At 39.4% G+C, this 10,947-nt stretch overlaps 2 protein-coding genes across 6 annotated transcripts; both read left to right on the top strand.

The window, feature by feature from the left end:
* Positions 1-901: 901 nt before the first annotated feature.
* LOC137953493 (ABC transporter G family member 9-like) lies at positions 902-3,433 on the top strand. Its single transcript, XM_068800916.1, has 4 exons — positions 902-994; positions 1,463-2,267; positions 2,370-2,692; positions 2,780-3,433. The coding sequence occupies exons 1-4, from the start codon at positions 902-904 to the stop codon at positions 3,431-3,433; spliced, it is 1,875 nt and encodes a 624-aa protein (XP_068657017.1).
* Positions 3,434-4,070: 637 nt separating this feature from the next.
* Positions 4,071-10,087, top strand: LOC137953667 (glycine-rich domain-containing protein 1-like). 5 transcript variants are annotated; one of them, XM_068801129.1, is made up of 11 exons: positions 4,071-4,191; positions 4,444-4,499; positions 4,965-5,041; positions 5,151-5,380; positions 5,811-5,928; positions 6,007-6,261; positions 7,084-7,539; positions 7,806-8,344; positions 8,941-9,127; positions 9,240-9,395; positions 9,479-10,087. In XM_068801129.1, exons 4-11 carry the CDS (start codon positions 5,223-5,225, stop codon positions 9,920-9,922), a joined length of 2,313 nt encoding a protein of 770 aa, XP_068657230.1. In that variant the 5' UTR covers positions 4,071-4,191; positions 4,444-4,499; positions 4,965-5,041; positions 5,151-5,222; the 3' UTR covers positions 9,923-10,087. The 5 variants fall into 5 exon arrangements, with proteins under 5 accessions (XP_068657230.1, XP_068657229.1, XP_068657228.1 ...); XM_068801128.1 differs by having other exon boundaries at positions 4,385-4,499; XM_068801127.1 differs by lacking the exon at positions 4,965-5,041.
* The last annotated feature ends 860 nt before the right edge of the window (positions 10,088-10,947 follow it).

Here is a 10,947-nt window from a genome sequence, read left to right as displayed (position 1 = left end):
TCACTTGATACTCGTGGGTTTGGTACCTCAACTTGATTATGTAATTACCATCAGCGTATATAAGATGCCATCCTCTATAAAGTTTGACTTTTGTTTACTTCATCAGCACTGGGACCCACATCGGGTCCACTCTCTCTTCTTTTATTGACCTCAGGTGAAAAAGCGAAAAAGGTAAATTACACTTTGGACCACTACCGAGGTTGACCTCTCCATTGACTACTTTATACCCAGACACATTGACGACAACAACTGCATGCATGGAACTGTTGGAGTCACGCTGATCTCTTGACCCTTCGCGTACGAGTTCTTCTCTCTTTCCACTTTCTCCTCTTCTTTTCGCCATTAATGCCCTCTTGCTTTTCTCTCCTTCGATTATCTTTCACTACCTTATTTTGTGGCTGTCCTGTAAGATCCGAGCCACCTTCGACGTGCATGGCGATTGAAATTGTTATAACATGAGGTTCCGAGACTCCGTTTTTAGTATCACAAGCAGTTAGTAGCATCTGTCGCTTCGCTGTATGAAGCAAGAAGGCAAGAACAGTAAATGAGATTATGCTGTTGAGGAGCGGGTTGATTAGTGAAGGCCGAAAAGTTGCCAGGAAAGACTGCGACTGAGTATGCCCTGTTTACAGCAGAGATAGGAGTGAACGCCTCTTTTTGCGGCTTCGTTTGTGGGACTCGAAACAGAATTTGTTTTCTTAGCTGTTAAACTAGGAGAAGAGTTTGCCTCTTTTACTTCCGCCGTTGCCAAAACTGCGCTTTCTTTCATTCTTTTATATTTTATTCTCTCCGTCGATCCATTTCTGTCGCTCTTGTTCTGATCAGACTACGGACGCGTTCCTGTTCTCTCTCGTTCTTCTTGTCTTTTGCGCTTTAGCCGGAGGCCAGAAGGGAATCCGCTATGGACCTGGAACTGGGACGGACACTGAGGGTGGAAGATGAAGAGGCGCCATCCATCTTCAGAAAGGAGACTGACCGTCCTGTTACACTCAAGGTAGCGAAATATCAAACGAAATTTCATTCGTTCGTTTTCTCTTTTCTTCTTCTCCTTGATCGCGAGTAAACTGTTTGGTTATTGAATTGCGATTTGCCGTTGGGTCATCTGTATCTGCTTTTCTCTTTTCTTTTTTTTTTTTTTTTTTTTTCTCTAACCCAAATAAAAGGTACATCTCTAAATTTGCTTCTCTGGCTTTTTTCATGGCATAGTTGACAACGATTAATTAATAATATTCATTTATAATCAACAACTTATATATAGCGGTAATAAAACAGATGTTGAAGAAAGAAAGAGTAAAGGGATTGGCTGTGATATATGATCAGCCTTGTAGAAGCAGATTAGTGAAAGAAAGAAGAGAAATGCTCCCTTTCTATCGTGATTGTATTTGAATCTTGGATTTCACTTTTAGTAGCTAGTTCCAACACATTTGTTTGGAAAGTAACATCAAATATCCCTGCAATGCAGTTTGTCGAAGTTAAATACCTGATCAAGCCAAACAAAACAAAGAACAGATGCTCAATCTGGCCTGCTTCCAGTACCAATGTACCAGATAGATTGATCCTTAAAGGCATCAGCGGAGTAGTATACCCAGGAGAGATGCTGGCAATGTTGGGTCCTTCTGGAAGTGGCAAAACAACTCTGCTCACAGCTCTGGGGGGCCGACTCCATGGCCATCTGTCCGGCTCAGTAACCTACAATGACATGCCCTTTTCAAAATCCATGACTCGGAACACTGGTTTTGTCACACAGGACGATGATTTGTATCCCCATCTTACAGTTACTGAGACCCTGGTCTATACGGCAAGATTGAGGCTCCCCAGAAAAATCAGTAAAGAAGAGAAAGTCGGGTTAGCTATGGCTGTTATCTCTCTTCTTGGACTAACGCATTGTAAGGATAGTATCATAGGCGGAGGGTTGGTAAGAGGGATTTCTGGAGGTGAGAGGAAGAGAGTTAGTATAGGACAGGAGATGCTCATAAACCCTAGTCTTCTTTTTCTTGACGAACCCACCTCTGGTTTGGATTCAACAACTGCACAGAAGATCGTTTCAACACTAGAGGAACTGGCAGCAGGTGGAAGGACTATTATTATGACCATACATCAGCCTTCTAGCAGGATTTTTTACATGTTTCACAAGGTTTTATTGTTGTCAGATGGGTATCCTATTTATTTCGGCAAAGGATCAGATACAATGGACTACTTCGAAGGTGTTGGACAGAGCCCTGGTGTCCCCATGAATCCTGCTGATTTCCTTTTAGATCTTGCTAACGGTATGTTACTTCATTTTATTATGTTTAGTGTCTTTTCGTTTTTTTTTCTTCCCCAACTTTTTTATTTTCTTAATTAAGACTTAACAAAACCTCTTCTTGCAGGCATATCATCTGTAGAATCACAATCAGATCGTACAGAAGTAAAAGGGCTTCTAGTTTCTGCTTATCAAGATAACATTGGCAACGAACTGAATAACGAGCTTTCTGTGGTTGTTGAAAGTGGAATGATAGCCACCAAGGACCAGAAGGAAATCAGTAGATGGAGTGCAACTTGGCGGGAAGAGTTCATTGTGTTGCTTCAGAGGGGCATGAAGGAGGGGAAACACTCATCTTTCTCTGGTTTAAGAATAAGCCAGATCTTGTTTGTAACGTTCTTCACCGGCTTTCTTTGGTGGCAATCTGATAGCTCCCATATTCAAGATCAGGTTAATTTGTCTCCGATTTGCCGTTTTACTGGATTTTCAAACTAATGTCTAGCTTAATCTAACTCATTATTTGTTTCTTTCCTACAGACAGGAATACTTTTCTTCTACACAACCTTCTGGGTCCTCCTGCCCATGTTCCAAGCCATCTTCACGTTCCCTCAAGAACGAAAGATGTTGACAAAGGAGAGATCTTCAGGAATGTACAGGCTCTCCTCCTACTTCATGGCCAAGACTTGCAGCGACTTGCCAATGGAGCTCGTTTTGCCAACCGTGTTCATCACTATCAGCTACTGGATGGCCGGCCTAAAGCCCACATTCCCAAACTTCTTCCAAACCCTCTTCGTGATCCTTCTCACAGTCGTAGTCGGCCAGGGCATGGGGCTATCATTGGGGGCCCTCATCATGGACCAGAAGGCTGCAACCACACTTGGATCCATCTGCTCCCTCACATTCCTCCTCAGTGCCGGATACTATGTGCAGCACGTTCCAGTTTTCGTTTCTTGGGTGAAGTACATCTCCATCACCCACTACACTTACTTACTCCTGCTGGATTCTCAGTTCGCCATTGACGACACATATCTTTGTGGGAAGCAGGAATACTGTTTGGTGAGAGATTTCCCCACAATAAAACTCGTGGGCCTTGGTCATGTGGGTACTTCTCTTATGGCATTGTTGATGATGTTGGTGGGATTCAGACTAATTGCATATGTTGCACTTACCAGAATCGGGGCAAAAAGTTGAGTTCAGTTTTCAGCTTTTTGACGTAGTCGTGTTGGTACTGGTAGCGGAAGAATCAAAGAAAAAAGGGTCAACACAAATGTAAAAAACATTCTTTAGGTTGAATTAATCAGTGAAGAGAAGTTATTGGAGTTAGAGAACAGTTCACTGTAATTTTTTGTTTTCTGTATACGAATCTGTCCAAGCTGGACCATAATTGCTTATTTCATCTTTGTGTTGGTATTTGACTAGTTTCCCATCAGATGTTCTGGGTTTCTGGTATTCCAGTCCTATTTCTTTTCCAGAACAGATCAATCAATTAACTGATCATTTAGAATAATGGGATTTTTTCCCATCAAATGCATGTCACTTCTGAGTAAATCAATCAATTGGGAGGATTTATTATGAGAACGAGACTATTTCGAAGATGAGTTTTTGTTTCAGCAAATCATAATCCAAGGAATACAGTCAACTGTACAGACACGAAAAAAAATTAACTGAGGAAGTTTACACAGTTGACTACTACCCGAGATTGTACTCAACTGTACTGCAGGTACTGCTTGTACTGCAAGCTTTTCTTTTTGCTTGTGGGAGACGACAAGTCTTTAATAAAGCAAGTAGGTGGGAAGCATAATAAGAACTCTTGTAGAAAAATAAAAAAATTATTGAATTCAGCAACTGCAGTCATGCAAAATATCTTGGAATAATTTGTGCCGAAATGGCTCAACAACCAGTTGAGGTGCTCTTGTTGTGTCCAACGGCAAACATTTGATGCCGATTAGGTAAATACCAAAACAGACATCATCTCGTTAAAAAAATTTTATCTTGATAGAGCAGATTTCTATTTGGATTTTGGATCGAAAATATGAATTTTGAACCCTTTTTTTTATGTAAAATGATTGGACTTGTTTTGTCTTTCTGGAAAAAGTTGAGGGACAAATCTTTCATTTTCGATTCTAATTTCTTATTTGAAAGATGTCAAGCATAAATTTAAATAGATTTCTCATTTCTGGTTGGAGCGAGCAATCAAACAGGATTCTGATGCATCGAGACTGAGAGCGGGGAAACTCGATGAATTTCTGGGAATTTTGTGAGTTTTTCTTCAATCTCTCGTTCGCCTTCTTCAGGAATCGTTTTGTGTTATTGTTTCACATGCCTATAACGCGGAGTGATCGAGTTTCCCTGGAGTAGCCAATTCACATGTTTGTTGATTCGATTGTTTTTATCTGTTTGGGCTACGATTTTTAAGTTTATGATCTGAATTGCTTAGTTTTGCCATGCTCTATTGGTTTCCCGATCTTTTGAGCCTTTTTTTTTTCTTCTTATTTATGGTTGTTGTGAAACAAGGAGGCTAAAATTTCTTAATTTGTGATTTTTATTTGACTGCTTTACATATGTTATGATCATTACTTTTCAAATATTTACAAAATTTTGATTCTGAAAAATGGATTAAATTATCTCTCGGGTCTCTCTCTTGTAAAATTTGATGAACACTTGAGAGTTGTTTTACCATGTTATATGATTTTTGAGTTAAATTTGCAATTTGAACGATCAGTTTATGGAGAGCGTTCGATTATGTTCTATCTGTAGCATGAGAAATCTCGGCATGCTTTCTGGTCATCTTTTACCTTGGTAAGGTCTTCTCTCATGAGGAAAATTAGAAAGTTGCCTTCTGAACGAAAACAAGAGATGCATCGTATATTTGTTCTTTCTAAATTTTGTCCTTTTGTACTTTTTACAGGAGAGCTGAAATCTTGTTTTTCGAAATTTCCATCGGAGAAAATCTTTGTATCTGATCCTCTTCAATAAGGAAATGGAGCACGATCAGGAAGTCGAGTGGCTTGAAGCACAGAAGATTAAAGTTAGCGTTGACCTTGTGGATGCAGCTCAGCAGCAGCTACAATTTCTTGCAGCTGTTGATAAGAACCGTTTTTTATATGATGGCCCTATACTGCAAAGAGCAATTTACAGGTTTGTTTTCTTTGCAGATCTTTCCATGTCTTTATTGTCTTCGCTCATAAACGACCATGACATTTGCTACCATATCTTACTAATTATGTGCCTGTTCTTCAGCATACAGCGTTGTCTGTCTTTTGCCTTTTCTTGTGATTCAAATCACTAGATTATAATACTTTGAACAGCTCTGGATGTTGATTAGGGGAAAATACCTTAATGTTTTTGGTTTTTTTTCTTATTTTGTGACTCTTTGATGGCTGAGGTGGACCAGACATGGCACAAAAACACTATAGATGTCCATAACAATGGACTGGCTTCTTGATTCTAAGACGATGTTAGTGATAAAAGTCTAGTAGAATATTATTAATAGTCAATTATCACAAGTCACTTTCTTCCTTGGAGTGCCCCTTGGTTCTTTCTAACTTTATGAAGTGATCTTGTTAAGGTACAAAGCATACTGGCTGCCCTTGCTTGCTAAACATTCGAAATCTCCAGTTCTGGAAGGCTTTCTTGTTGTGCCTCTTGATTGTGAATGGATATGGCATTGCCACCGACTTAATCCGGTAATTTTCATAGATGAGAATGACCACTTCTTTGATATAAGTTTTTGAATCTTCTAGTCATAAATCTACATTACTTAGGTACAATACAAAGCCGATTGCGAGAAACTTTATGGGCATATCTTGAACAACAAAAATGTAGTATCTGTTGTGCAAGGGATCTCCAAACAGCAGACAGAAGAAATTTGGAGCAGCCTATATTCAGAGGAACCATATGAGCTAGATTTTAGCAGTTTTCCATTGAAAAATGCTCCAGGAAACTCTCATGAAGCTGAACTTGGCATCCAATATGATCTTGCTTCTGCCGCTAGAAGGCAGAGTCCTTTCTTTTATCAGGTAAACAAAATGATTTCTACTTTAACATGCTTTTCGTATGTTGTTCCTATTAAATGCCTTTTTATTTGACTAGTGGATTTGGTATACTGTTTTTTTCCACTCATCTAAAACTTTCCTGAAGGCCTCCACCTCAATAGATGGAACTTTCCTGGTGAACTTTGTCTCAGTTTTTTCACGTCTACGTGACCATGAGAAAACAAATTGTTATATAATGTGAAAGAATGGTTACTCAAGACATAACATGGGATTCAATCCATGGCAGAGTCCATGTCAAAGCAATTCTTTGGTCGTACTGCATCTGTCATTCTGATTTTATGTAGAGTAAGCATGTTATGCAATCCTAGGAATCTACAGTGGAAAATAATTTTGAATTACTGCAGTAGATGGATCCAGCTTAATCTCTGTTTACATTTCAAAACCAATCTCAATCATAATGATTGGTGATGTTTTCTTCACTGCATAGAGACTCAAGATTTGAGAATCACTAATAACTGTGGTGCCTATACATGTTGGACATGAAAATCAAAATCACCTGTATCAGTGTCAAAAGTTACTTGTGGTAGCCAAGAGAGAGAGAGAGAGAGACCACAGTTATGGATCATTTCTCTGGTATCTATAACAATCTTGGATGTCTGACTAATTAGCCTTAATCAATGGTTATGAATAATAAATTACTCTTACTTACAAATAATAAAAGATCAGAGCTCTAGCATCATTTTACTGGTGCCTACTGGCAGAAAAGATCTAATGTATCTTTCGTATATATCCTGAGCTTCTAGTAGCACAATTAACCTTTATATTCATTTCTTCATTGTTGAACAGGTATCCAGGCCTCATATGCATGATCCTCACTTTCTTGAAGGTGCAGTAGCCAGATACAAATGCTTTTTGCACCTTATCAAAAGAAACAAAGAGAAAGCCTTGAGACGTTTTTGTGTACCCACTTACGACATCGATTTAATTTGGCATTCTCATCAACTACAACCTGCCTCGTATTGCAATGACCTGATAGAAACTTTAGGGAGGGTACTAGAGCATGAGGATACTGATTCTGACCGAACGAAGGGGAAGAAGCTGGATACGGGTTTTTCTGAAACCGCCAAACAGTGGGAAGAAACATTTGGGTTGAGATATTGGAGAGCAGGAGCAATGTATAGAGGCAATGCTCCTTCTCCTGTCTCAGACACTCCATGGAAACTAAAGTCTGTGGCCAAGGATATTGGTCCTTGCAATGAGTTTGAGAAATGTCTTGATCTTCCAAAAACAGAGATCATGGAGGTAAGTTTCCTGACAATTTTCTAGCAGCTCTTAAAATGCCTTTCTTTGTCCTCTTTATGTTAATAAATTTTGAAACATGAGCTTGAAATCAGGATAAAAAGGTCCAGCATGACAATCTGTAATAATTTCAAGTTGAGAAAGCCAAACCATGGACCGGTCAAGCATCTAGAAGTGATACTTGTTGCTCCATTTTTCAATATTTCCTCATTGAATGTCCTTAAATTATGTGAAGCTATTAGCTACTCTAGTGTAACTGTCCCTTGCAGGTTAATTTAGAGTTTGTTCGGGTAAAATATTTACCAGCTCACCAGAAGGGGGATTTCTTCCTCTTGGTCAGCAAGAACCAGCCAGATAAGTTCTTCAGCAGTAAGAAAAGACTGAAAATTTTACCCCAATCCAGGGAGAAACAAGTTGCTACCTTCCATTGTGAGCCTCATGGGGAGCTGAAATTTGTGCTAATGTCGGACGCACTGTCCCACATACCTTTGTCAAAACCTGCTACAGTCATGGGCACAATTTCAGTTTCTCTACAAGACTTGATGAGATCCAGTTCTACACTCACTGTTGAGAAATGGTTTGAGTTAGACCCACCATCTGGTGCTGCTGAACCCAAGGCGTTGACTCTACATCTTGCTATATCTTGGACGATTCCGACTGTAGCCCCGCATGCATTCCATATGGTCCAATTCCGTCCATATGTAGCTAGCAGTTGTTTATTCCCTCTTCCGGGGAACATTCAGCAGCTTCGGCATTGGACTCGTGTGGTGGATGGCACTGGGGAAGAGATGATGAGCCTCCAAATCAGGTAATCCATGCTTCTATGCAGAGAAGAATAATGTGATACATCAAGATTTGTTATCCATACTGACAGGCTAGAAGAGCAGTGTCTCTTCAATGCCACGCTATCGAGCTTTTCCTTTAACTGGACCATTGTCAGATTCATTCAATAGCTCATTTCAGTCTTTCCTGATCTATGGCGGCAATATTTGTTTAACAGATTGTGGACCAAGACGTGGTTTGGGCATAAGTACATAAATGTTAGTTATTTAAAATATCTACAATTGGATTTCAGATCTAAAGAAAATTCTGCTATCGGATTTAAATTGAAATAGTTCCTTTTCTGTTCTGAAGTCCAGAAGATTGAGCTTGTTCAAGTTGTTCAATCAATCCCTAAATCTTTGATCACTTTGGGTTTTCTACTCTTAACTAGAGGACATACAAGTTGTGGTTGATCCAGTCCGCTGTCTGGTCCACAGAGTCATGCACAGAAGCAACTTTTGGGGCAGTCAACTTTTCAAACCATCTTTGTTTGTTTTTGAAATATTATAGTCTTTTTTTGACAATACACGCATGAAAAGCTGAACTCTGACCATTTATCCCCTGTTTTAAACTGTTTTTCAGAAACTTGAAGAAAGGAGAGGTAAAAAAGAAAGAGCTAGTTGGCGTAATAGGAGGCACTGCTGTCAAATGTGTGCTAGCTGAGTCCACTGAAACAGGTTGGTCCTTCTTGGATTCTCACTGGTTCCTTCAGCTTGAGAAAAGACCTACCAAAGAAGGTTATAGCATTGATCTCAGAGGTGATCGTGCGGTATAATTTTCTCATCCTCTCTTTATTTATTTATATTTGAGAAAAGCCTAGTTGAAATTGTCTGCTCATGGCAATAGTGATCATATGTCACTGTAATCTATAATTGTGACAGGTAAAACTTTTCCAAGGGAGGAAGCTGGAATATGAACCAAAGTACATTGGCAATCAGAAAGATGAATGTGATTTTATGACTGCAGTTGGTTTTTCAACAGAAGATCCGTATGGCAAAGCAATTGCCTTGCTTAATTTGAAATCTAGCCTTCTCATGGTATACTTCTCATTTGTTCTGTGAAGTACTGAGCATTCAAACACCGATTTTCCATACTTACGTAATCGTCTGGATTCTGATAGGTCAATGAAGACTGGTTCGCTTTGCCAGCTATTCTGCTCTTATACTTGTTATCAGACATATTCAGGAAGGAGGGACGTGGTGGGATAGCTAAAAATGAAGAGCTGGGTGTTAATCTAAGTGATAAAGCAGATGACTGCAGAGTGGCAAATCTGGGAGGACTTGATGATTACTGTGGTGATGAGAACAATATGCGGATAATTAAGAGCAGTGGCTGTGGAAGCGGGTGTGGAGGATGTGGGGCTGGGTGTGGAAATGCAGTTCGAGGTGGTGGTTGTGGGGGGTGTGGTGGAGGCTGTGGAGGTGGTTGCGGTGGAGGATGTGGAGGTGGCAGTGGGAACAGGTGGGCAGCAAATGAAAAGCATGGAAACATGGTGGCAACCGTGACTAGAGGTTGTGGCAGTTGTGGTGGTGGCTTATTTTCAGGTGGTCGTCGCAGTGAGTGACACCAGAAAAACATGATGGTATTTGTAATATGTGTAAGTACAGTCATTCTCCTGTTTTATTGCATAAGTATAATGTATTAAGGTGCTTGTTCCATTAAACACCTGCTACAAATAAGAGCTGTACCGCTTCAACTGCATACTAAATACATATGTTTTCTTATCAGAACTCAAAGGCATGGGCATCTTTAGTAGTACTACATCTAGAAAGTATATATTTCTATCCAGAAAAATTCATTCATGGACTGCTTTAGCACCTAATTAAGCTTTATAATTCTTCCCTTGGTAGAAACATTATTTGACCAGTGCCGCATCAATAAACTAATTCTAGAGTATTTTACTTGATCTTACTTGGATTATATGGTTCATTTGAAGTGGCTTTCACAGATGAAGACCAGGGGATATTTTGCCTGTGTTAAATCTGAGATGTTTCAAGTACCTTGCCCAAGATGTCTCAGGTTTAATGCTGTATACTGTTAAGTTAACATAGGGGTTGTGCTGTCTTACTTCCTTTAATATCTTGCCTTATATATGAGACCAAGCTCTTTCTCATACTAGAGACATTTTAGAGTTCATTTTACTTATATACCATTGCCCTTTGTGATTCTGTGACCTCTTCTTTTCTTCTTTTTCTTCTTTGTCTTCCTCTTCCCATCTCAGATCAATATTTTGATTCCATATTAGATTTAGAAATAAAAAATCAATAGAAAGGGTGGTTGAGCATCATGCACTCAACCCCAACTTTGCTAGTTAAAGTGGAACTCTAACAATACAATCCCACTTTAATGGCTAGCCATAAGGATTTCTTCCTTCTTCTTCCTTATTTTAACCTCCATTATGTCACATATTGACCTCATGAATTAGGAGTCAAATATGTCTACCTTTTATTTTTATTCAGAAAGGAGTTTCAATCCAAACAAACACACATGTCAATTTGCTTTTGCCTAGATTGAATTTACTCTGAAATGTTCCAAATCTCTCTCTCGTCTTGAAGAATTAACCAGGCGAGTGAAAAAACAGATTTTAGT

Source organism: Aristolochia californica, unplaced genomic scaffold (genome assembly GCF_029961685.1).
Source record: "Aristolochia californica isolate CCGP_79_NKW_82.1479 unplaced genomic scaffold, dmAriCali1.0.hap1 SCAF_16, whole genome shotgun sequence".
In the NCBI taxonomy this organism is placed as follows: domain Eukaryota; kingdom Viridiplantae; phylum Streptophyta; class Magnoliopsida; order Piperales; family Aristolochiaceae; genus Aristolochia; species Aristolochia californica.
Note: the sequence above shows the minus strand (reverse complement) of the source record. Positions and strands in the feature narration are given on the sequence as shown.